General features: G+C 39.1%; 4 protein-coding genes across 4 annotated transcripts; 1 reads left to right on the forward strand and 3 right to left on the reverse strand.

Moving 5' to 3' along the window:
• Nucleotides 1–7,264: 7,264 nt before the first annotated feature.
• Nucleotides 7,265–7,636, reverse strand: GCK72_025862 (uncharacterized protein; the record flags this gene model as incomplete). Its single annotated transcript, XM_003105592.2, has 1 exon — nucleotides 7,265–7,636. The coding sequence occupies one exon, from the start codon at nucleotides 7,634–7,636 to the stop codon at nucleotides 7,265–7,267; it is 372 nt and encodes a 123-aa protein (XP_003105640.2).
• A 1,701-nt stretch (nucleotides 7,637–9,337) lies between these two features.
• On the reverse strand, nucleotides 9,338–10,266 carry GCK72_025863 (uncharacterized protein; the record flags this gene model as incomplete). Its single annotated transcript, XM_053736521.1, has 2 exons — nucleotides 9,338–9,440; nucleotides 10,061–10,266. 2 exons carry the CDS (start codon nucleotides 10,264–10,266, stop codon nucleotides 9,338–9,340), a joined length of 309 nt encoding a protein of 102 aa, XP_053580087.1.
• Nucleotides 10,267–11,803: 1,537 nt separating this feature from the next.
• Nucleotides 11,804–13,767, reverse strand: GCK72_025864 (uncharacterized protein; the record flags this gene model as incomplete). The annotated part of the gene is made up of 3 exons (XM_003105487.2): nucleotides 11,804–11,896; nucleotides 12,304–12,378; nucleotides 12,736–13,767. 3 exons carry the CDS (start codon nucleotides 13,765–13,767, stop codon nucleotides 11,804–11,806), a joined length of 1,200 nt encoding a protein of 399 aa, XP_003105535.2.
• An 11,072-nt stretch (nucleotides 13,768–24,839) lies between these two features.
• GCK72_025865 (uncharacterized protein) lies at nucleotides 24,840–26,275 on the forward strand (the record flags this gene model as incomplete). Its single annotated transcript, XM_003105616.2, has 4 exons — nucleotides 24,840–24,990; nucleotides 25,164–25,382; nucleotides 25,674–25,835; nucleotides 25,953–26,275. 4 exons carry the CDS (start codon nucleotides 24,840–24,842, stop codon nucleotides 26,273–26,275), a joined length of 855 nt encoding a protein of 284 aa, XP_003105664.2.
• Between the last annotated feature and the right edge of the window lie 400 nt (nucleotides 26,276–26,675).

The raw sequence follows: 26,675 nt of genomic DNA on the forward strand, positions 1-26,675 counted from the left end.
TATCTTTAGATATTTAGAATTATTTCAGTTTGACTACTTTTCGTGGAGAGGTTAGGTTTCACAAAATGAAATACTCGCCTGTTGACAACCGATGAATGCTCACCTGCCGAATTTGCTGCTAATCCGTAACAGGCAGCTGGAGAAATTTGAGCAGTCAGTGAATGTGAAATTGAACTTGAAGGAAAAATCCAAAATTTGGAATATTTCGTTAGTTTATTGAAGAATATGGAAATCAAAACATCAAAAATATTGAAAAGGAAGAGGGATTGGGAAATATACCAAATGATACATGAAAAGTTTAGAGAACCGATAAAGAATACGGAGATGGGGATTTATCACGAAACGGGGGTTTTGGGACAGGGAGATAAAAGATAGATAGGATGGGTGATCAGAATTTCGTACTTGTTTGGAAAACAACATCGGAAACAATGAAGGATCTATATCTTGGGAAGAAAAGGGTTCGAAAAATTATCAGTTGACAAAGAGTAGGGAAACATCTCTATGGAGTTAATTCAGAGAGACATCTAGATTTGCATGTTGCGGCGAGAAGCAGACGCAAGAAGAGAAGAATGGAACGAGCGATAAGAAGGTAGGAAGACATTTGGAGAACAGCTGAAAGAAAATGGGAGACGTTTCTGAGTAGGAGGCACAGGACATGACATTTCGGCAGAGAGAGAGAGACAAGAAAAGAAGGAAACATGAAAAGAGGGACTACTGTAGAAGCTGGTGAATGATCAGAAAATAAGTGAACATGAACTGTTTGGGGAGAATACCGTTGAAGCGGAGAAATGGGATGGTGAAAATGGAAGGAATTGACATAATTTTATGAAAAAGAGTTATTCCGATCCCCACTACAGTAATCCCTTTACTTCTTCTTCCTCCGTGCCTCCTCCTTCAGCATCTCACTGCGGCAGGACGATCCTTCTCTTGCCAAAGCCCTCTTCCACCTTCTATAAATGGCTCCACTCATAGCATTTTTCCCGTGCTGCGTCTGTTGTTTGCCGCAACAGAAAAATGCGGTGGTGTCTCTGAACTTGGAGTTCGTCATGCGAACACACACCGAGTGGAACCATTTATTACATTGGCGGTTGTCACACTGCACCTGAATTTTTTAAAATAAGATTTTCCATTTGAACTCGGAAAATTATGAATTCTCACCCACTGCACGTCTTCGTCTTTGGGGAGTCGGGGCAAAATTTCGTGCAGGATGCAGTGGGATGCTTGACATACCCCCAAGATTTCTGGCTGTAAATTCTAACTGATTCAGTATAATCAAGGAAATTAAACTCACATCGATTCTCTCCAGTTCTGCTTGCGTCGGCTCGTTGACGTTTCGTCGGGGAAGCACGACCTGTAAAATATGATATGAACTAACAACATTTTTATAACTTCTCTCCACTAATTTGGTTTTTGTCCCATCACACTCACCTGAGGCTCGGTTTCATTTCCTTCCTCCTCATCTTCGATCTTGATCTCTGTCTCGTCTGGTTTGGTTGGTTTCTTCTCTTTTTTGGATTTCGTCGTCTTCTTGGAGTTCTTTTTGTCCTCTTCTCTCACTTGGACTCTTTTTCTTGAATTCTGAGCATCAGAGGTCGATGGTTGGTCGGAGTATGGTCTTAAGGAAAAGTTACAACAAGGCTCGTCCTTATCCTCTTCCGAATCGAATTCATAATCATCCAGATAGGACGAATATGATGGTCCAGTGGTGGTTGAAGCGGTAACCGAAGTTTGTGACACTGTGACGTTCTTTGTTGGCTGAACGATTCCACGCGGTAGAGTCAATTCCGTAGTGACTGGCCGAGTTTCGGGAGACATAGAAATTGTAGCAGGAGTTTGGGAATTCTCATTCAATTCGGCATTCCAATTTGTGTCCTCCCGAGCCTCTGGGATTTGTTCTGCAGCAGCTTGTCGGACGACTCCAGGAACGTTGTTGGCTGGAGCTTGTCGGACAACTCCAGGTGCGGTGAAAGCTGGAATGAAGGGAATCATCCAACGGTTTCCCAAAAATTCCGCTGCTTGTTGGAGAGACATCCACTGAGCGAGAGCGGCAAGCGGTAGAGCCATTGGGTTAGCTCCCATTTGAGGAGCTCCTATTTGAGCTTGAACGTGACCTCCATTGTTCAGAAGAGCTTCCATTTGAGCTTGGACATGAGCTCCGTAGTTTGGAAGAGCCCCAATTTGAGCTTGAATTTGAACTCCAAAATTTGGGAAAGCTCCCATTTGAGGTGCTCTCATTTCAGCTGGAACCTGAACCCCCAAGTTTGGAAAAGCTCCCACTTGGGCTGGGACTTGAGCTCCCATCTGAGCTTGAACCTGAGCTCTAGAATTTGAAATAGCTCCCATGTGAGAAGCTCCCAGTTGGGCTAGAACTTGAGCTCCGAAATTTGGAAGAGCTCCCATTTGTGGTGCTCCCAGTTGGGCTGGAGCCTGAGCTCCATGGTTTGGAAGAGCTCCCATTTGAATTGGAACTTGAGCTGTCAGGTTTGGAAAACCTCCCACTTGAGCTGGAAATTGAACTTGAGCACCATAGTTTGGAAGAGCTGCAAGTCGTTGGAATTGAGCGAGTGTGTCCGCTTGGTTCAGGAGAGCTTGGAGTGATGGAGTTGGAACGAATGCAGACTGACTGCGACCAGCTGGTTGTCCCGTGACCCGAGCATTGGCATTAGCCGGGGTGTTGGATGGTTGGCGGTTGAAGTGGTACATGTTGCAGAATTGGAAGGAGGATACCTGGAATATGGTGTATTGTCAGTGAGATTTTGCGGATTTCTAAAAGGACGAAGAGAAGGGATAGATTTGAAACAGGAAATGTGAAAAAAGGCGGCAGATTGAGAAAAGGTAAAAAATACGGTTCCAGCAGACGCTTCATATGGTGTACCATGCAGAAAGATATACGATGTGGCTTTTTGAGTTCAAAATTACCAACGTCGAGATGGCGCTACTGTTTGACTTACAGCCCAGAATGTAAATTATGTATAAACCAAACAGAACAAAGGTAGAGCTACATTTTTGTAGTTGACAAATTTTTTGTACGAACACTTCCTAGCCAGTTACATATCGACAAAGTAATTTCTAGTCCAACTTCGCAGGGCTGATTTTTCTCCAATATCGTGAATTAGAGATCGATCACGATATACATTTCAAAACGGATAATAGAGCTAGGTTTGATTCTAGTGAAGTACACTGGCTAGCAATAACTTTGTGATACTTTTGAAGGCGATCAAGAGAGAGAAAGAGTGTGTACGAAAAATTGAGAGCATGTCCTTGATTTTCTTATAAGCAAGGAAAAATGATAGCTTTTGAAAAATCGTCATTAACAAAAACGAAATGATATTTTTAATTTGTGTAACTCATATAAAGATCAATATCCGGGAAAATCAGCCATCATGTGGCACGATCTTAAAGCATATCATCTTTACTTAAAAGTAGTTAATTTTAATAATTTTCTGCTGATAATTGTAATGTTTCAGTTTCGAAAGGAGATCACCATTAATTTTCTAAAAACTTTGCCCGGGAATAAAAAGGAGAATAATTTTAAAGAGTTGAGAGGAAGAGAGAGTCGGCGAATGGTGAAAAGATAAACAATTCTTGGAGGGGATATCAATAAGATTATATTAGAGGGAATCAAGACGGTTTTTTATAAACCGAAATGATAATAGCACGCGGTACATCAGGAATATCCAAAAAGCTAAGAAAACTACGAATTGGAATAGGAAAAAACTACGAATGTGAACATTTTTGTTAAAAATGTTCTCAGACCTGAATTACCGTTTATAGTTAGCTTAAAACTAAATCAAAAACTGGAGAAAGACAGTTTACAATTTAAATCCGGATTCCGAAAACATCTCTACAATCTTCCCTTAATTTCTACCTAAATTCTTGGCAAAAAAAAAATTTAGACTCTATACACCCTGACTCGTGTATACATACATCAATTTTCTGGATGAAGAAAAAAACAATGCGAGAGGGCCAAGAAGGGTACACGCAATTTGGACTTGCATAAATTTGGCAGTCTGTCAAAAAATTGTGAAACCTAGTCTCGCCCTGAATTGTGAATAACGTAAAATTCCGATTATACCAAAAATGTGTGTCTCCCAATTTGAAAAATGACTATTGGGGGAGTAAGATTTTGAGCGATCAATCAGAAATACAGATGTTGTCTGGCTAAATTTGGTCTCGCCACCTCATTAATTCACTGGGAGCGAGTATAAACGTCACTGTACTTTTTTTGGGATAGTTATTTTAAAAAGTGTCTGACGTTATGAAAAAGGAGCTGTAGACTTAAGAATGGGGATAATAGCAAAAGAAGAAGATAAAAAAGCAAAAATTGTGGTGAAAAATTAAGATAGGAATCGCTGGTGGTTAACCAGTATACAATAAATCAAAATAGATTCAAGAAATCATTTTTTTTAAGTTTATCACAAGCAATGAAAACCAGAGAGGAAATATTAAGAACTCGGTATAAAAAACCGTCAGTGTCGGATACAAAAAAGTAAAAACAGGATTTAGCACAAGTGAGAGGTGGATAGAGAGTACAAATGAAATACATTTTCGAGATTTCTATTTGGAGAGGACATCTAAATATCAGAAGTGAAAGGAAAAATGAGAAGAGAACTTTGGAAGGGGGGCATGGGGAGACAAATTGAGAAGGAGAGGAGAGATAGAAGATGCTTTTTTCAAATTGATAAGAATGACTATTACCAAAAAACCGAGAAGTTCTTTTTTCTTCTTTCAATTGGAAAGAAAACTGGTTACTGGGAGACAGATAAGGAATCAAAGGGGTTTTCAAAAAAATTCGAAACAGGTTTTTAACTTTGAGAATATAGGGAAAAGAAGCGAAAGGGATAGAGTCATTTTAATCGAAAATGCTATCTTTTACAATATCCCACGAATCCTTCGTTGTTCCCGTCCATCCATTCCGAGCGTCTTCTGTCTGCTGGTGGCCACAGCAAACGAAGGGTCCCTCTACGTTTGTGCTGAGGCGCACGCAGCACGCGTGAAACTTATTTCCATACTCCTGGCACCTGATCTGAAAAAAGATTGTCTTTTTAGTAATAACTTTATGCGAAAAGCTCAGGATTCTTTTATCCCACAGTTACTTGTTCTGAAAAAGTCTCTATTCTTTTTCATGTAAATTCGTAAAACTGAAGACAAAACGGGTAACAGAGAAGAAAATTTTGAAAGTAAATAAAAAAGATAGACACAAAAGTCGAGAAGGTCGAACACAAGAAGGAGGGAAATGAGAAAAAAGCGATAGGATAGGTCCAGCCATAGGACCTTTTAGGAATAGGTCACGCAAAGATAAGTTCCATACAGTTTCTAGCAAAAATAGGGAACTCGGTCGTCAAACAAACGGAAAGAAGAACGAGGAAAGAGGGGAATGGCTGTTCCCTCCCCGCGAATGATTCATTTTTGTGGAGATGTTTTTGTGGGTGTGTTTTTACAAGAAATGCAGCGAAAAACAGGCGCTGCGACCGCCTCGCGTGCCCCACAGATACTTCTGTCCAATCGATTTCTTCCTCACAAAATGTGATCGACAGAATGAACCCATGTGCACATAGTGTTCTACGAAACTTCTCAAGCTTTGCAATAGCTGTGAAACTTTGAAAATTATCACGGCGGCAACCCTTACCGTAACCCTGATAAATGTGTTTACACTGGAAAACAAAATCAAAATAGAAAAATCAACCAATGGCAATAACAAGGAATCAGTGAGTTGACGATGACGCAACAGCAAAACGAAGTGAAGGAGGAAAGAGTAGAGACCATTGGTCCGGAGTGAAATTGATTGGAAGAAGGAAGAAAGAGAAAAGCGAGAAGATTGTTGGCTAAACGGGAATGATAAATCATGATGCTTTGAAATCGATCTGTGCATACCTTCCACGCGTCTTGTCTTAATACATCACTTGGGTGTGGGAAAAGGAAAAAGAGAGAAAGGGTGCAAGGTCATAAAATGAACAAGTAACTGTCTTGTGCTCTCTTGACGTCGTAGCCTATATATCAACGTATTTACTTTTTCCAACATACGCCAAGATGTACTGTAAGATTATGAAAGAGAATAGCATGAAGCACATTTTTAAGTTTAGTGGGTAGTTGCTTTGCGTTCACTTTCTTATTAACACTACTGGAAACATTTTTTTATGACGTGGCGGACTATTGTTCCCACTGGTGAGTTGATCGGTAAATGATTTTTTTCTGTAGATGCTCTTTTCATTATCATTTTCTTTGTAGTTAGACTTTCTACAGCTTGGCAGATTTTCTAGTCAACTACCAAGAGTCAATCGATGAAGGAGGTGAGAAAAAAGAAACAGGATGGAAAAGAACGAGTGGAACAATGAAAAAAGAAAAAAAGAATGGTGAAGGGAAAGGAAATACAAAACCAAAGTTTCAATTATGGCTAACTAGGAAAATATAGAAATTTTTATAAAGGAGTTTCGAGAAATTCAAAAAAAGGGCAGATTCTTCATTTGAGAAACGTTTCGTTGTATTGAAATGTATTGATGAAGGAAAGGAAAAGGAAAAAACCAAGATTTTATGAACCAAATGTGAACTAAAAGTAGACAAAAACTGATATTGTGGCGTCTATCTGTAAATTGCGTCCACGCGTTCTTCCTGGCAAATTGAGTGAGGTCGAATGAAGGAAAAAGGGCGCTCGGACACAATGATGGGATTAAAGGTCGTAAAAACGATGTGAGTTTTGTATTACTGTTGTTGCTCTCTGCGTCTCAACACATCTAGTTTCCTTTTTTAATGAACTAATGAAATTTTTTAATGAACTGAATAAGTAAAGAGCAGAAGAAGAAAAATAGGGACGGAGTTTAGAGAAGTGATGGACTACTGTATTTGTTTGTTGAATTAAATTTTTTCTTTTGTCGGCATCTACAAATTAATTTAAAATGTGAAACCAAACGTGTTCTCTGATTGAATGAGTATACTTAATGATTTCGAGTTTTATTGAGAACATGATTTGGTAAATGAGAAAAAAGGAAAGGTTTATCTCTCTAGATTATTATCGACTTGGGATTTTTTGAAGAAAATTGAATAGATTTCTATGATGTGTCGCTTGATAGCTCTATTACATTTTGGTATAACAGAATACAAAAGTTGGTAAAATAAAGCGGGAAAATTTTAAAAAACACTCATCGAGTCTATCAAGAGGGCTTAGGAATAAAGGATGAACATGAGAGATACCGTGAAAGAACTAACTAGCAAAGTAAAGTTCAAGAAAATGAATCAAATGACAGTTAAAAATCAGTTCGATAGACTTCTAATATAAAGTAAACAGAAAATAGATAAAGTTGATATGATAGAATCTCTCAGCTTCCGGGGCAATTCCGGGAATTGGAACAACTGGAATTATCGCAGCTAGCTGGACATGGAGGAACGCATATTGTACAGCAAGAAGTTGACCTCCTTGATAATTAACCAAAACTGCTATTTGATAAGCAGCAGGTGGCACAAAAACAAGGACGAGCTGGAATTGAGCTAACGGAAGACCTGCTGCGTAGTGTGGGAAGTTTGGGAACGGATAGTAATTGATGACTTGAAGAACTTGTTGCTGAACTGGTGCTGCCATATATCCGACGTTTGGGACGGGATAGTCAGGTGGAGCTGCCGGGTCTCCGTTTTGATGGTTCATGGTAGTGCAGTTGACAGTTGAGTTTGGTACTCTAAAATCAGAAACTTTTAGAATTGAAAATTGATGATGCTGTGTAAAAGATTTCCAGATTAGCGGTTTAAATTTATTTAGATAGTTGATTTGGAGAGGTTCGCGTAGTGCCCCGCCAAAAACATTCTTGCATGAAGTGCACATTTAAAAAGTAAAATTTTATTTCTGTAGAAGGGCTTTCTGTCTGTGTGTCTGTTTGCCCATATAAAGAAGAGATCTTCTATCGAAGTGTCTCCACCCGTTGTAGCGATAAAGCGTCGAAGGCGCGCCAGATGTGTTCTACGCATCTGTGTGTCTGTTTGTCCGCCGCATAAAAGTCTATTATATATTTTTTGACAAACTATTATGCCAAGGACAAACAGAGACATAGATGAAAGTATTTTAAACATTTTCGACAGTCAGTAACTTGCTTGCTAGCGCTTTTACAAAAACACCGTCAACTACAAAAATGACGCGATTTTTTTGATTTGTGTAACCCACCTAAAAATCACAATGTGGGCCAATCAGCAATCCTAAGACATCCTCTTAAATCACATCATCTTCTCATAAAAGCAGGTAATGTTGATACTTTTTTGATAAACACTGAATATACCAAAAACTTAGCAAAATAGAAGACTAGAAGAAATTGCTCCAGGAATACTCCCAAAACTACAGTAACCCCCCTCCTTCCTAATCGTAAATTTTGTCGGATGAGATAAAGGAGGTCATAAAGAAAGTTCACGTCAGAAGACGAGAAAGCGCGAGTAACTTGATATACGCTAATTATAAACAAAAAACACTGATGTGCGAAAGTAGCGAACATCAAAGACTGTCGGATCTGATGAGCCGGGGGAAGAGAGACAAGAGGGTGGGAAGGGGAGAAAACATAAACAAATGTTGTTGTGCGGATCAACTAGATCGAAAGTGTTCTTAGGACCATACTTGTTAAGGCCCGGCCCGGCCCGGCAAGGCTCGGAAAGGATCGAAAGCCCGGCTTCAAAAATCGAATCAATTTTTTAAATTTTACATTAAAAAATGCTCACATTTTTGATGATTTTTAAGAATTTGTTCCAATTCTGAGTGATAGTAGAAAATTTGACTTTTTCGCGAAAAAATTCAAAAAACTTGAAATTTGATTCCTGGCGCCAAATACCCGGGCCTTCGATCATAATTTAAAATAATTTTTGACAGACTTTTATGCGGTGGACAAACATACACACAGATGCGTAGCATATGTCTGGCGCGTCTTCGACGCTATATCTCCAGAGCTGGTGAAAACAGGGCCGAGAGAAGATCCCTTCTTCGTACGGACAGACAGACACACACACGGAAGGCACCCCTTTTTGTGTAGACGTACAGGCACACAGACAGAAAACTCTCCTTCTATATAGAGGGAGGATTAGACGTGATCTAGAAGTTCTGAATCGTCTGAATCAATACTGGTATCAATCAGGTTCTTATTTGGGGAAGCACTAATTCATAACTTGAAATATTCTTGCGTGAAGCAGTTTGAGAATCCAAAAATGTTCCTGGTACTCATCCAGAGTATGACTCAAACATAGTTTTCGCTACCTAGGCCCGTTCTAGAGTTTTTCCAGTTGAAGTTAGAAGATTTAGGCCCCGAGTGTTTTTCATGTTTGATCACCTAGTTATACTTTGATAAGCGTACCTGTTTCAACAAGACTACAATCGTCAGATGCAAAGTTGGAGTCTATCTCCACAGTTCAGACGTTGAGGATTCCAAAGTGTCACAGTTGATTCAATTGAAGAGTTGTAGCAAAGCAAAGCTGATAATCTGAATAGTTTGAGTTTATTTTTAATTTCATGAAAACTTTGAGACAATAAGATAAAGGAGAAGGTGAAAGGAACTCAGTCCATGAAAACAATATGTTAAGAGAGACAGAATAGTTCAAGGTTAGTACATATGTATCAGCTTTGTGACCAGTTAAAGGTTAGTTTATATAAGCTTTGTGATCATAAGATGAAAAATAGTGAGTGGGCGGAGCTATTCTTGCCTCTAGTCGGAGCACATGAGGTAAACGATACTGTTTAGGCTAGCCGACAACGGCTTCCGAAAAGAAGGCCGGGAAGAGGTCATATACAGAAATGGTGACGCGCGAAACGCCGCCCACACACCCCGTGATCGTGCTCCGTGGCCTCACGAGCTGGGGACTGTAGAAAAATCGTTTGAAGAAAATACTCTATCTAAGAAACGTAATCGCTTACTGTACAACTATTGATTTTTTTAGTTTTAAATTCGAAATTACTGTTAATTTTTTTTGGAAAACAGTCCTCAATTACTTGTCAAGAAACACGAGGACACAGGAATAGTTAGCTTTAGATATTTAAAATTATTTAAGTTTAAATACTCGAAAGGTTAGGTTTCATAAAAATACTCGGCTATTGACAACTGACAAATTCCCACCTTCCGGATTTGCTGCTAATCCGTTCCAGGCAAATGGTAAATTTGAGTAGTCAGTGAAATATAAATCTAAAATCAAGAGAGATTGGAGTGATGGTGTTGGAACGAATGCAGACTGGCTGTGAGCAGCTGGTTGTCCCGTGACCCGAGCATTGGCATTAGCCGGGGTGTTGGATGGTTGGTGGTTGAAGTGGTGCATTTTACAGAGTCAGAAGAAGATACCTGAAAAATGGTGTATTGTGTGTGAGATTTCTGAGAACACGAAAAGAGGGAAGAGATGTGAAAGAGGAAATGTGAAAAAAGGCAGCAGATGAGAAAAGGTAAAAAATACGGTTCTCGTAGTTGCTTCATATGCAGTAAATAGATTTCGAAGTGGATTAAGGTGTCCTTCTAGTGGAGTACACTAGCCAGCAATAACCTTGAAAAATCGTCAACTAAAAAAATAAAGTAATATTTTTGATTCGTGCAACTCATACAAAGATTATAATCTGGGACAATCAGCCAACCTATGACACCTTCTTAAAGCAAACTGTCTTCTCCTAAATGTAATTAATTTTGATATACTTCTGATCAACGCTGAATGCACCAGAAGAGAATGCCCCAGGAATACTTTCAAAACTACAGTAACCACGCTCCTTCCTAATTGTAAATTTTGTCGGATGAGATGAAGGAGGTCACAAGTAGCGTTTACATCAAAAGACGAGAAAGCGCGAGTAACTTGATATACGCTAATAATAAACAAAAAAACATTGATGTGCGAAAGTAGCGAACATCAAAGACTGTCGGGATCAGATGAGCCGGGGGAAGAGAAACAAGAGGGTGGAGGGGGAGAAAACATAAACAAATGTTGTCGTGCGGATCTGTTAGAGCCTCGAAAGTGTTCTTAGGACCATACTTGTTAAGGCCAGGTTCTTAATTGGGGAAGCACTAATTCATAACTTGGAATATTCTTGTGTGAAGCAGTTTGAGAATCCAAAAATGTTCCTGGAACTTATTCAGAGTATGACTCAAACTCTGACTCATATATACATACATTAATTTTCTGGATGAAGACAAAACAAAGCGAGAGGGTTAAGAGGGGTACACGCAATTTGGAGCGCGAAAGTCCAATTATACCAAAAATGTGTGTCTCCCAATTTGAAAAATAACTATTGGGAGAGTAAGATTTTGAGCGATCAATCAGAAATACACATGTCGTCTGACTAAATTTGGTTTCGCCACATCATTAGTGAGTATAAACGGTACTGTACTTTGGGATAACTATTCAAAAAGTGTCTGCAGTTTTGATAGAGGAGCTTTAGACTAAAGAAGGGGGATAATACAAAAAGAAACAGGAAGATTTGAAGATTAAAAAGCAAAAACTGTGGTGAAAGGTTAAGATAGGAATCGCTGTTGGTTGACCATGAATATAAAACAAAATTAATGCATGATATCATTAGAAAAGAGGTTTATTACAAAAATGAAAACCAGAGAGGAAGTATTAAGAACTCGGTATGAAAAACCGGCATGAAATGCATTTTTGAGGTGTCTATTTTGAAAGGACATCTATATATCAGAAGTGAGAGAAAAAATAAAAAGAGAACTTTGAAGAAAAACGGTTACCAAAAAAAGTGAGATGTTTTTTTCAATTGGAAAAAAACTGGTTAATGGAAGAAAGATAAGGAATCAAAAGGGTTTTGAACTTTGGGAATACAGAGAAAATGGGAAAAGAAATGGAAGAGATACACTCAAAAAAACTATGAGCTACAACAAACGAACTGGCCGTTGAAGTTTGAGCTGGGCCGCACGCAGCAGGCATGGTATTCCTCTTGACACTCCTGGCACTTTATCTGAAACAATACTTAGTCTTTTTTTCCTGGTAATATATAACCCACCGTTATCCAGTTTTCATTTAAGATTGTGGACTTCAGTCACGTCCAGAAATATAAATATTTTCCTATCTAACAAGGGAACTTTTCGGAGATTCTTTCAAACAATCTATAAATTAGACTAAAGGTACTTTCGACTACAGAGCTTCCATTTTTGCCATCAAACCCGCCTAAATGTATCTGCGAGATAAGTTATGAGATCTCAAACTTTTCATATGGTTAGCCGGTTTTGATGGCAGAAATGGACACCCCGTAGTTGAAAATACTTATACCCAAATTTACATATCGTTTATAACCCGCCTCTCCAAAGACTTCCCTCTAAGTACTAACAATGAAAAAAATATACGATATTTTATCCATTCACTTACCAGGGTGACGACTCCACCTCCAGGAGCAACTTCTCCAGCAATACACAGATATTCGAGGGCGCAATCGGTGAGCACCTGCAATAAATTAATGTAATGTTTTTATTGTTTTCACATTTCGTATGTGATCACTCTTGGTTTGTTTTCTTATTTTTTTAAATTCAACTAAAAAATACAAATTTCAAAAAAAAATTTTGGGCGAAATACCGGAAAACCTATAATTGAAGCGCACGAAGCGGTCCCTGTGTGAATATAGCTGTTTATTAAAAAAAAATGTATTTCTTCAGTTAAAAAATGTTTATATCTTTGAAAAGAGCGGAGATAGGCGGTTCCAAACTCTTCCCAGGGAGTACGTCTTTATCACAGGAAATAGGGTAAATTATAGATTTCAAAGAATCCTGCTCCTTATTTCGAAATGAATTCAAACATTCTCACCTCAGAACTCTCATCCACCGATTCTCGAGCACCCAACTCTTCCGCCACCTTCCTCTTCGGTCCTCGCTTCTTCTGGGGTTGCTTCTTCTCCTTCACGCCGGCAGCTGCTCCATACTGGTTCCCCATTTTACTGAAGAGATAGTCACGAACAGTCTGCTCCTGGTCTGTACCATTTGGTAATGGCGAGACTCCGTGAGCTTCCAGCATCACCCTTTTATGAAAGCGTTCCGATCTCTCGTCATTCGGAAGTGGTAAGACAGTGAATCGGGAGCGTTGTCGGCGTGGTGGTGGAACTACGGTTGGAGACTGAGTTCCGCTAGTTCCGGGCGTTGGATGGGAAACCGGAATCGAAACTGGGTTGCTGCTGAAGTTTCCAATCACACCGTTGCTAGTCGAACTTGGTGGAGTTCCTCTTGGACTGATCATACTCGGAGTCATATATGATCCAGAAAATCCTCCATCATTGGCTGAACCCATCGAAGATCCAGAACCATCAATATAATTTATGAGGTCGAATCCAGATTCCGGAACTGACAGTTCCCTATCCAAAACATGATCTCCAATTGAATCTCCACCAGAAGTGAGGCTCATTGTGTGTCCTTCTTCTTGAATCACCTTCACCAATGTTTCCGGGATATCCGCAGCCTCGACTGACACGGGAAGTGGTGGCGGTGTGGTGGTTACTGGTGGGTAGTCAATGGAATCTATAGTCAATGGAATCTCTTCCGATTCATTATTTAAAAACGGGGGGAGCCATCTTGGGTGGACAGGCCGGAAGGCTGATGGCAGAAGTGTCCCTCCATGAAGGAAACCATAGGAGCGGATCGATTCCAACCATCTCTTCTGCTGTTCCTTCTCTAAGGGCGATCCATCCCTTAAAAGGTATTGACGAAGAGCGGCTAGTTGTGGTGGTTCTTGTTGTGGAGGCGGAACAGTCAAGTGGATTTCCGGAAGACTCGGAAACGACCTCGTGTTCAAGTCAAATCGTGATGTCGGGTATGGGAGGAGTGGTTGATTGGCGAGTGGCTGCATGTCTGCAAAAAGTACGTGGAATTTGAGGCTGTGAGTTTTCTGAACGCTAATATGAATACATTAGCTATATCAAAAAATGCGCGAACGGCCTATAGCGAGAAACGTTGTTCCCTCGCAAGTCCAAATTGCGTGTACCCTTCTTAGCCCTCTCGCTTTGCTTTTTTCTTCATCCAGAAAATTGATGTATGTATACATGAGTCAGAGGGTGTGAGGTTTTTGAACGCTAATTTGCAAATCGTTAATCGCAGAATCAAACATTTTTACGGGCCAAGAGTCTCTACCAGAGGAATTAGAAACATTAAAAAACGAGGTGGGGGATCAGAATCATATGATACAGTAACCCTTGTAAATGTAGAATACACATAAAAATATTCATTTCTATAAACTATGAATTACCCTCTTCTCACCTGTGGTTTTTCGACTTCTTGCTCTCTCTATTTCTTTCTCTATCCAATCAAGGCGGACTTGATCTGGAAAAAATTTTAATTTTTTAGTTTGCACTTCATATCAATCTGATAGTTCAATGAAGTGTAGTTAGAAAGAGTTGTCAACTACTGGGATATTACCACCTTCGTTTTACACAGATTTAATACTGGCACTTTTCCGTTGAATAATCCATAAATGTTCAAAAAAATCGGAACAAAACTAATGTAAAAGGAATAATAAATAGAAATAGGGGAAAAATACCCAAATTAGTATAATCGTCAAGCGAATTGTGCAAGAAGGAGTGCTCCTGTTCTATAACACTCCTGTTCTATAACACTCCTGTTCTATAACACTCCTGTTCTATAACACTCCTGTTCTATAACACTCCTGTTCTATAATATATTGTAACATCATTCCGGAAAGTTCACTATGGCACCCCCACTCTCCAAACGGAAACTAACAATTTCGGATGACGACGACCCCAGTGGCTTCGTCCCTTTTTCTGCTTACCGTCAACTCCATGATCACGTTGGAACCCTGACAAACATCATTTCCGATCTGAGAAACGCCCTGCTTTCCTCTTCAGCCAAATCGGTTATCGATAAAGTATCCTCTCTCGTTCCTGCCATCCCTACTATCCCTGTCCTCCCTGAACCCCAATTCCTTCCTCCCCTTCCCTTATCGACAGTTCCAGGCACTGCTAGCCTAACTACTACTACTATTCCTATTCCAAGTAATACTCAAGCATCAAGTCTGTCTCCAACACCTCCAACCCCATTCGATATCGCAATGAAAGCCGCCACTATTCTCGAAAAATCAAAAAGAGCCGTCCTTGAAAGATTTCCTGACGACCCAAACGACCCTAATCAAGACCAATCCCAGCTCAATTTCCTCACCAAGCTTGCCGAAACCCACGGACTCCCCAAACCAAGTCGTATACATCGCCACCCCTGTAAGTCGAAGTTTAGGCCTCTCAAAATCCAATTTATCTCCTCCGATGACCGGGACACCTTCATCCGTGGATACAACTCTATCAAGAATTCCGACTCAACCATCAAGTCTATTGACCCTAAACCTCGAATTCGCCGCGACCTTACGTCGGAGGAACTTCTGAAGCTTCGCGAATCTCGAAAACACGTGTACAACGAAAACGTTAAAGCTGGAAAGACTGTCTTGATTATGAACGACATCTCCTACCGTCTAAATCCCAAACCTCTTCCTTTTTTGTCCCATTAGCCGGCCCGCCTCTTCAGTTATCCTCTCTACCATACACCCCATCGTGTCCGTCTTCTTCACACAGTTCTCTTGCCTCTTGCCCCAACAAACCGGATGTCCGCCTCTCTTTCCTGCTGTCAAATATCAGAGGTATCGCTTCCTTATCAAAAATCAATCTTCTCATCGACTTATTTGCCTCCTCCAACACTCAACTTCTTGCTTTAACTGAAACCTTCCTTGACGAAACTGTCCCATCCACTCTCTTCATCCAACATGGCCTCTCTATTCTCCGTTTCGACCGTTCACCTTCCATCCACCGTAAAAAATGCGGCGGTGGAGTAGCCATCATCTACAAGAAATCTCTTGCACTCTCCTCAATTGACATTAACATGAAGTTCCATTATCCTATCCATCAATCTGAAATAATAGCCTGTCGAATATCTCCTAGTGATTCTTTCTCCTCGCCTCCTTTCTCTCCGTTTACTTTCTGCCTAGTGTATCGCCCGCCTGATACCTCTAAATCCCAAAACGCTGCCCTAATTTCCCATCTTGATCAAATTCTCCCTCTCAACTGCTCCCTTCTTGCAGGGGATTTCAACTACCCATCTCTCAAATGGGACTCTCCCCATACTGGTCACGAATTTCTTTCCTTTGTCAACTCCAAAGATCTTTTCCAACATGTCACTTTCCCCACTCGTTCCTCTTCTTCTACGGCTAATATCCTCGATCTAGTCATGACTACTAAAGATCTCCCAGTCTCAAAGATATCCAAACATCCTCCTCTCCTTAACTCTGATCATTTTTCTGTCGAATTCGACCTTCTTCCCTATCCGATCACGCTTCCACCCAACTACAATATCATCCCACAGTCCTCGAAACCTCGGCTCAACTACAAGCAATGCAATGTCAAAGACCTTAACGCCTACCTAGCCTCTTACGATTGGGATCTAGCATTCAGTACCCATTCCTCTCCCTCCTCCAAATACTCATTTTTCATAGAACTTCTCTCTCAGCTCATTCTGAGACACACTCCTTTGTCTCAAGTCCACAAACCCTATCGCCCTTCCAATCTTATTAACAAGCTCCGCCGAACTCGCCACCGATATGCCGTTCTTCTGAATTCAGCCTCCTCTCACGCTTCCCAAATTTCCAAGCTTAAGTCCCTTCTTACCACTATCAAACAAAAATTGAAAAAGTGCAACTTCCGCTCTGAATCTTTAATCCTTTCTGCTCCCCATTCTCGTGCTGCCCGCTCGCTTATCAAAAAGAGAGTCCGAGTCAGGTCCTCTGTTCCTCCCTTATCCATCAATAACCGCCTCGTCAGCTCCAATTCCGAAAAAGCCACCATCTTTGCTCAAACCTTCGCCAAAAACTTTTCTCCCAATAATTATCTCCCTCACCTATCCTCTCTTCCTTTGCTCCACCCAGTCTCTCCTCCTATCTCAGAAATCTTTCCTCCATGGTTGATTGAAAAAACATCAAAAAATCTCCCCCCGCGCTGCGGCTACACGTCCCACCTTGCCAACTACTTCATCCTAAAGAACTGTGCCACATCGTTAGCCCTGCCCCTCTCCATCATCTTCTCTGACTCGCTCCTAACCTCAGAAGTGCCCGACTCATGGAAACATGCGACGGTCATTCCAATACCAAAAAAAGGTTCGCTGTCTTCTCCAGAAAACTTCAGACCCATATCATTGACTGACCCTTTCGCTCGCCTATTCGAAAGAGTCATTTGCGAATACATTAAATTACATTTTGCACACAAATTCAGTCAAAATCAGCATGGTTTTCTCGCTTACCGTTCATGCACAAGCTCATTAGTCCATTCCATATCTTGCTACAAATCGTCTCTTTCCAGTAATAACTCTCTGGACGTCATCTTCTTTGACTTCAAGAAAGCCTTCGACAAAGTCAATCACAAACTTCTACTTCAAAAACTAGCGCTTTTTGGCATTCCTCACCTTTTTATTGAGTGGTTTTCTAATTTCCTTTCCGGCCGTACATTTTCCATAAAAATTGAAGACTTCACCGATACCTCTATTACTCAGATACTTTCCGGAGTTCCTCAAGGCTCAGTCTCTGGCCCTCTCCTCTTCCTCATATTTATAAACGATTTACTTCTTGATCTCGCACTCATCCCTTCCCTGCAGGTCTCCGCATTTGCCGATGACATAAAAATTTATTCCTCTAACCCTGTCGCGGTCCAAAAAGGCATCGATCTTATTGAAACCTGGGCATCTTCTAACTCTCTTCCTCTTGCCCATACCAAAACATCTCTCCTGCGACTCGGTTCAAAAAACATTTCGTTCCCCTATTTCATTGCTGGTCAACCTATCGAAACTTCCAAATCTGTTCGGGATCTCGGTCTCATCACAGATTCAACCTTGAAATTTAAATCCCACATTAACAAGACTATCGCTTCCGCCCTCCTACGTACTAAACAACTTCTGAAATCCTTCAAATCAACCTCTCCACAATTCTACATTTTCCTTTTCAATTGCTATGTTTTACCCATTATTGAATATTGCTCTGTAGTATACTCACCCCCTCCTGCTTCTAAATTATCGTTATCGCTAGAAACTCCTCTCCGTTTCTTCACCAGGAAAATCTTTCAACGCTGTAACATAACTTATTCCTCCTATTCCGATCGTCTAGCCCAACTTAATCTCTTCTCATTGCGCCATCGTAGACTAAAAGCCCAGCTTCTCCTCCTATATAAATTTCTAAGCGGTACCTCATACTTTCCACACCTAGATTCGTACATCCGGTTTTCCTCCTCCACCCGTCGCCCTATGAATCTTATTTGTATTAAACCCAAGTGCTCTGATTTTTTTTCCCACACCATTCCCATCTGGAATGCCATTACCTCCCAAAGCTCATATTTTCTCTCCCCTTCCGAGTTCAATACCCTAATCTCATCTAGTATCACACGCTATTAGAGCTTATTCTTATTCTGTACTCCCAAACCACCTTTCCCCGCAGTACCACATTGCTCAATTCTTAATGCCTTCTTTTATTCCCCTCATACCGGTCATTATTTTTTTTTTGTTGCCCCACTTCTCTCACTTTAACCCACCCTTTGAATGGTCTCGTGAGGGACTCATTCTCAGCCTCCCGCCCCATATATTGATAATTTTTTATAAGAATAAAAATACAATACAATACCAGACGTTCTATAGTTAGAGCAACACCTACTGGTTGAAAAATAAAAGGAACAACACACAAACCGAAGAATAAAAAAACTTGAAAGAAAGAGAAAAATCACTGTGGTGAACTAGTTTTTTGAAAAAGGGGGAGTATGAGAATGAGTGGTTCGGAGCTAGCCAATCTTATAGCCAGCCAACGTGAAAATGGGTTACTGTAGCTGGTTGACTGCGGCTTTTTAGGAGAGTAGAAAAAGGAAGATAATGATGTGGAATGATCAGGAATGGAGGATCGAAATCAAAAGTGAAAGTCCAATCAGCACTCACCTTTTCCAGAAGTGATTAATGCGGTCTCGACGCTGCTCACAGTACAGCTGGTGCACTCTGAAAATGACCTTTGTAGTGTGAGTTTTTTTTTAGAAAATTATGTAGGAGAGGGAAGTTGTGATTATAATTACAGTAACTTGCAACAATGACCTCGCTAACGGAGAAAGTTTCAGAAATCGATGCTTCTTTTTCAATTTGAAAGAGGTTTGTGAAATAGAAATTCATTTTCGAAGCTCTACGGTCAAAACACTAATCTTTATGACTCCTTACCTTGATTCGACTGCTTGACCAATCAAGGTTCTTTCTGTTTCCGGTGACTGTCTTTCTTCCACGTTGGTTTTGAAACTACGATCTGTAAGTATTTTGTCTTTCAAGGATAGTCGTGATAGTAGGAATTGTAAAAAAGAGTGGGGAACACAGAGGGTAAACATATTAAGCAAGGACAAAGATTTGATGAAGGTGCAATAAAACATGGCAGTAAAAAAACAAATAAATTTGGAAAAAAACAGAAGTAAATTTATAACTGGAGATGCAAACCAGAAAGTAAACCAAAAGAACCTCGGAGTCTCCCTTGTGACAGTTTTTCTCAACCTGTCCGATTATTTCAAAATAAAGTAACGAGAGAAGAAGAAAAACGACCAGACAATAGTGGAGATAAAGAAGGGAGGCTGGCAAAGCGAGTATGTTTTTACAAGCCAAGGATACATTCATGATAAAAATTATCTTCTCACATAACTATCTACTTTTACATTTCTCCTGTTTAGTTTTGCAACATTTTAAAGAAACAGACCCAGAATTTTGTGAGATATTAGCTAAGACCTAAAAAACATGAAAGAAAAGAGAAGACTGATTTCGAACTGATGGAATATATGTGCAACATCAACTCACTTTTGGAGAAATAAGACAATAGTCATAAAAGAGAACAACACAACAAGTTCTTATACATTGAAGAAAACAGAGGATGGAGCGAAGTGAAGATCATGCAGTATAACATATCGTGGCGGATTACTGTAGATCCATATTTAGAGATTATTTCATTTGTTGGAAAAAATTTGATAGCTTCGAAGCTTGTTGAGGTATAATATTTCAATTGTTTGCTAGTTTTGGCGCCATCTATACAAGTTTGAGGAATTTGCCACGTGAAGATAACTTTTATCAAGACAGGGAACTGGATCATCACAACGAATGAAGAAACAGAAAACTGAATGCTCCCACCTCGTCAATGACTCATTTTTGTGGACCTGTTTTTGGGAGACTTGCGGCGAAAGACAGAAGCTGCAGCCGCCTCGCGTGCCCCACAGATACTTCTGTCCAATCGAATTCTCTCACAAAATGTAATTGAAAGAATGAACACATGTGCACGTATTCAAAGGTTGGACAACGAGTAGAATAAAAAGAAAGAGAAGAAAGAGAATAAGAGAAATGAGTAAATTCATATCTGCGCAATCATAAATGACTGCTAATGAAATAATATGATACTCATAAGATAGAACCACATGACAAATTGTCCGATGAAAAAGACCAGAGAGGAAGGAGCGAAGTGAAGAGCAAGAAGTGTAACATATACGTGACGGGTTACTGTAGATTCTCCGAGTACGCTTTAGTGAAGAAATGAATATTTTGTTTAGTGCGAGAGTAGAAAATAATTTCGATATGCGAGAAGAAGAGAAAATAGGAAAAAAGAACAATGGAGGGAGCGAAGAAATTTTAAAAGAAATGTAAATAGAAGATAAAAATGATTGGTGTGGGATGTGACTGTGAAAGGTTTTGGTTTCTTTACGAAAAAATACAAATGCAAAAAAGAAAAAACAGAGGGAACAAGTGTTTATGATTCTAAGGGTTACTGTACTTGTTTGCGGATTAAGAGTAGAAGAAAATAGTCAAAACTTTGGAAATTAAAGGAAGATGAAAAAAACAAAAAGATGAAAAAAAGTTCAAGTGAAACATAGAAAGAAAACAAAACGATTGAATCATTCCTCACCTCTGTGTATCAGTTGACCCGGTTTTAACGCGGCTTACTTGATCTGAAAACATTATTTTTAGTGAAAAAGAACATGCAAGTGATCGAGGTGATGTTTTAATACAAAAAAATACAGAGAAGAGAATTTTAAAATTAAATGAAAGGTTGACACAAAATTCAAAAAGGGTGAATTCCAGCGGTAGGGGGGTTTTTTTTTTGAAATTGGTCACCTAAAGATAACGTCCATACAGTTTTCAGTCCAAACAGAGCTCTCGGTATTCAAACAAACAAACGAAACGATAAACGAAGAAACAGGGGAATGGCTGTTCCCGCCTCGCCAATGACTCATTTTTGTGGAAATGTTTTCGGAAGAATTGCTGCGAAAGACAGGCGCTGCGACCGTCTCGCGTGCCCCACAGATAGTTCTGTCCAATCGATGTCTCTCACAAAATGTAATCGACAGAACAAACACATGTGCACTTATTCAAAGTGTTTTACAAAACTCGCAAGAGCTAACAACAAGTAGTGGAATCAGTGAAAAGCCGATGACGTACCAGCAAACAAAAGTGAACGAGGAAAGAAAAAAGATCATCTGTCCGGTGTGAGGTCGACAAAATGGAGGAAAGAGAAAAGCGAGAAATTTCTTTAAATTTGAATCATGATAGCTTCAAATCGATTTGCGCATACGTCTTGTCTAGACAAACCAATTGGGTGTGGGAAAATGAAAAAGAGAGGACATGCGCAAGGTCATAACGAGAACAAGTTAGAGTCATGTGCTCTCCAGACTTTGCAGTCTGTATTTGAACGTATTTAGTTCTTCCAACATCCACAAAAATGTAGTGTGGAATTATAAACCAGATTAGCATGAAACTCTTCTTCAAGTTTAGCGGGTAGTTGTCTGGCGGTCACTTTCTTAAAAAGTTTTGCTCGCAACTTGGTAGGACTCTTAGTAAATGTTAAAAATGAAAACAGGCATGGTGCTCAGAATTGAGAAGACTCAGAAGATAATTGAAAATTTTGTTAAGAGAAGCTGCGAGTGTATGGAAATTTATTGAAAAAGATGAGGAAAAGGAAAAAAACCAAGATTTTATGAACCAAATGTGAACAAACGGTATATGACAAATGATATTGTGCTGTCTATCTGTAAACTGCTTCCACGCTTTCTTCTCAGCAAATCAAGTGAACGGGAATGAAGGAAAAAAGGGCTCTCGAACTCAATGATGACCTTGAAGGTCGTAAAAACGATATGAGTTTTGTATTACTGTTGTTGCTCTCTGCGTCTCAACGCATCTAGTTTCCTCAGTAAAGTGAATGTTTTGATACCGAGTACAAATGCTTTTTTTTTGAAAATAATTGAGTTTTTCATTTCAAATTTTTAAGGGTGATTTTTGGCGGTCACTTTTCCGAAAGTTTCTTATGTAAGATTGAAAATGTTTATTAATGAAATTAATGGATAACGATCAGAAAAAGAAAACAGGGACAGCGTTTAGAAAAGTGGCGGATTACTGTATTTGTTTGCTGAATAGAACTCTTTCTCTCGTCTGCGTCTACAAATAAATATAAAATGGGAAACTAAACGTGTTGTCTGATTGGATGGCCATACTGTACCATTTCAAGTGCTGTTGAGAAAATTATTTGATAAATAAGAAAAAAGAAACGGGTCTTTTCTCTATATTCTCTTCGAGTTGTCGTTTTTAAAGGAAAAAGGAAAAGATTTCCATGATGTGTCGCAAGATAGCTCTACTACATTTTTGAGGATCAGAATACCAAAGTTGTCAAAATGAAGCGAGAAAATGAATAAAACACTTCATGGAGTCTATCAACAGGGAAAACCAGTAAAAGATGAACATCTGAGAATCTGTGAAAAAGCAAACAAGTGAAGTAATGTCCAAGGAAATAAAACAAAAAATAAAACAAAAGACAGTTAGCAATCTGTTTGATTTGAGAAACGTTCCGATTGATGAGAATTTAAAGGAATTCTCAGATAATAAAGAAAGGGAAAGAATAAAAATGAGGAAGCCAAGACTTTTACTATAAATTAAACAAATAACAGATGAAATTTATAAGGTAAAATCTATCTGTGAAGGCCTTACTGGCTAGCCGATTGAGGAAAAAAAGGGGAAATGAGGGATCGAACACACCAAACAGCATTAGAGGTCGTAAAAACTATATGAAATCTGTGTTACTGTAATGGCTCTCTGCGTCGCAACAGAGTTTCGGGCGGGAATACCATGCATTGACTAGATGAGCATTGAACACTTACTGTCGGAAAAAAGAAACAATCGAGCCGATGAGAAACTTATGAAAAGTGCAAGTGGATAGAAATAAAGAACTGTGTTTTTTTGTCAAAACTGTCGCGCTCCTAGAAGCTGTTAATTTGTGATCTCATCGATTTTTTGGACCGAGCCCTTTATAGAATGTGTGTATCCAAAACTTCGAAAACATCCTCAAAGTCATGTCTTTAATAATCCAGGACGGTTCATAAAACACTCAAGAAAAAAAGGAAACAAAAAAAAAGAAACAAGAAACATGTAAAAATAGGACATCCTTTGCAAATTATACATTTCTTCTGAATTATGGCTCGATGATTAATGGGTCTCAAAATTCTAAAAACAAAAGAAGGGAAACATAGATCTTTGCACTTTTCAAAAAGGTTCAGTGGCTGCATAACATATTGTACTTGAAAAAAAATGCAGGACGAAAAATCGTATTTCTGAAAACACACTTTCAGGTTCAGTACAAAATAAGAGTGTTTGTATGGAAATCTTTTTGATTTCTAATCGTTGGACCAAAAACAGAAGAATGACTTGTATCAAAAAATGAACGTAGTTTACACATCTCAAACGTTTAAATAATAGATTTTTCGTTTCAGAGAAAAAACTTTTTCCGTCAATGTTTTGTTATGTATCTGCATTCAATCATTATGCGTTCCGTAATTTGGACGGACCATTTGTATTTAATCTCCCCACAGAATACAGTACTCTATTTCTCGGACACACTCTTTCTCATTTCACGGGTCAACTGTGAAGCTCTGCCCACATCTTTTAATATTCTGCGTTCAGGATTTCTTCAGTAACATTGATAGTCATATTCTATTTTAATTATCTGATAAAATACACGTTTTTCATAGTACGCGTACAAAATAGACCAGTTTCGAATAAAATTAGCATGGCCAGTTCTGTATGTCAGAAGACAGCGCAGACCACATAGTCCGTGCTTAAAATAGGAAGCAAAACATTAATTTGCATATCTGAAGACTCACTTTCAGGTTCGGTACAAAAAAAGAGTGTTCGTATGGAAATCTTTCTGATTTCTAATTGTTGGAACAAAACCTGAAAAACACAATGTATCTAAAAATGAATTTAATTTGCACATTCGTTTTGTATCTGTCTTCAATCATTATGCACTCAGCATTATGGAAGAATCATGCGTATTTTCAACCTTTCGGCAACATACAGTACTCTATCTCCCGGACACACATTCTCTCTCTCTCTTTCATTTCACGGATCAGACATTCTGTCCACATTTTCCAATCACGTTTTTCCAATTTTATTTTCGGCATTTCTCATCTAATAGTGATAGTCATATTCCATTTTGATGTTCAATTCAAATACACGTTTGACTTCATAGTACCCGTACAAAATAGACCAGTGTCAACGAGAAACTATATGACCAGCCTTTTCTCCTCCGTAGCTAGTCATATGGGTCAAAAAATAGTACACGGGTCATCTGGTCGCTTCCCGGAAGCAGTATGCAATGTAACGGGGAGTCTTTTGTTACTCAATCGTCTCACTTTTGTTATTGATTTTTTCTTTTCTGCCTCTTTCATGCAGGAATGTTTCATATCCTATTCTCGAAGTACTTTTCTTCTAACTCTTCGAAAACCTGATTTTTTTCATTTCTTGCAGATGTCTCTCGTTCTTTGCCGTTTTTCTTTTTGTGGCTTCAATGCATTTACCGTAAATTGTTTATCTCTAGTCTGTTTTTAGTTTCAGGATAAAATGTTTAGCCAGAAACGCATGAGCATCAAAGAATCTGGAGATTTGCCAGCACCACCGGTGAAACAACGACGAATACTTCCCATGGTTGATTCAACAGGAGAGAACAAAACGTTCGGGATGGATATGGTACCAAATACTACTAGCCCTATTAGTAAGTACATAAAAAAAGAGTAATGTATAGTGAAATGTACACATTGTCAGTTTGCGTTAGCTTCCAATTTTAAGAAAAAATTATATACAATTTGAAAGGTTCTGAGAACTAAAACTCGTTTTTGTGATCAGAAAATAAAATTTATTGTTGTCAGTCTATTGTCTTTGTTCCAGAGCCATCATTCCCAGTGACTCATTTTGCCACTCCACTGCACAACTTCTATACAATGCACCCAACCTCTATCTTTTCTTATGTCTCGCACTTTCCACCATTGCATCCAAATTTCGAATTTGGAGGATGGAGTACGGACCCGACATTCCAGTACATAACCAGTGGTTCCATGATGAACTACATGCCAGATTTCTACGTCAGAGAGACTGATGCTACACAAGGTAGGTACATAGAATTTAATAAATAATTTGAGCGTTTCAAAAAACTGGAAAAGTGTCGAAGAACAAGGTCAAAACCCACTTGCTAGCACTTCGAGCCCCCATAACTCGGTTCTGAGTGCCCATACGTTTCTAGTAATTTGGTGAAGTTTTTGTGAACTTTCAAGTTCATAATCCTTCACACTTTTTGTTCTGAGCAGTTCTCCATAATATTACAACAAAACTAAAATAATCTGGTAGAAAAAAAAACTACATAATTGCACAATAATTTATTTCTCAAATCTCAATTTTCAGAGCTTCCAACCTTCACTGCATCAATCTGCTGGTCGAGCATGCTGATCCGAAGATACATTCAGAAATCGACCAATTCTCATATGACATCAAATTTTATGCAGTCAGTTCAAGCGAAATGGAAAGAATACAATCCAACGATTGTTTGTGGTTCAAAAGTATCAGGTTAGTGTTGAACTGTTTTGAAAAAGATTGATTGTAGGTTTTTATTTGGCTGTATTGATTCAATATTAATAGTGTTTACATCAACATACAATTTTAAATGATGAGAATTTTTTCCAGGCACTCAAAATCCAATGGCATCCGGAATTGGTCAGAGAATTCCAAAAAGAAAATCACTTGTTGGAGAAGCCTTCTTTCCTCCGGAATTCTTTGTCGAAACGCCATCACAGTCATCGACTGTTCCCATCGGTAACGAAGTTGGATTGAATTATATAGTAACACAACAAGGAGAGACCGACGTGGTTCGATTTGTGATGGGACCAGTTCCAGATGTGGATCCTCTATCCAAAATCATTTCATCGCCTACCTACGGAGCTTCGTGTATTGGATTCGGTATCGATGAAGCATGTGACGCCATTATCAGTGCATTTGATGTTATATAGTAGTTGCATTTGCGGAGAGAATCGGATCTGTTAAATATCAACAATATTATAGAATATAGTTTTAACTGTGTTTTAATTTAGTCCAAGTTTTTATAAATTTTCATTGTATCAATGTTAGCAAGTCCTGAACAAAAGTTTGATTTTATATGTTTGCAATTTTGAGCACTAAATCAATATGTTAATTGCAGAAAGGTATAGCAAGTTCGAAGAGAAAGTAAAGTACTGAACACGACTTTTGAGTATGCATACATCCGTCCAGAAGTACCAATTGAAAAATCGAAGCGTGCACAAAGAACACCTTCAATAAAAGATACAGATTTTGTTCATCCTAGAACATAATTATTTCCAGAGTAAAACCACATCATCATTACTCTCCTCTTATTTTTCACATTACTGCGAT

The sequence above is a fragment of the Caenorhabditis remanei genome, chromosome X, assembly GCF_010183535.1.
Source record: "Caenorhabditis remanei strain PX506 chromosome X, whole genome shotgun sequence".
In the NCBI taxonomy this organism is placed as follows: Eukaryota; Metazoa; Nematoda; class Chromadorea; order Rhabditida; family Rhabditidae; genus Caenorhabditis; species Caenorhabditis remanei.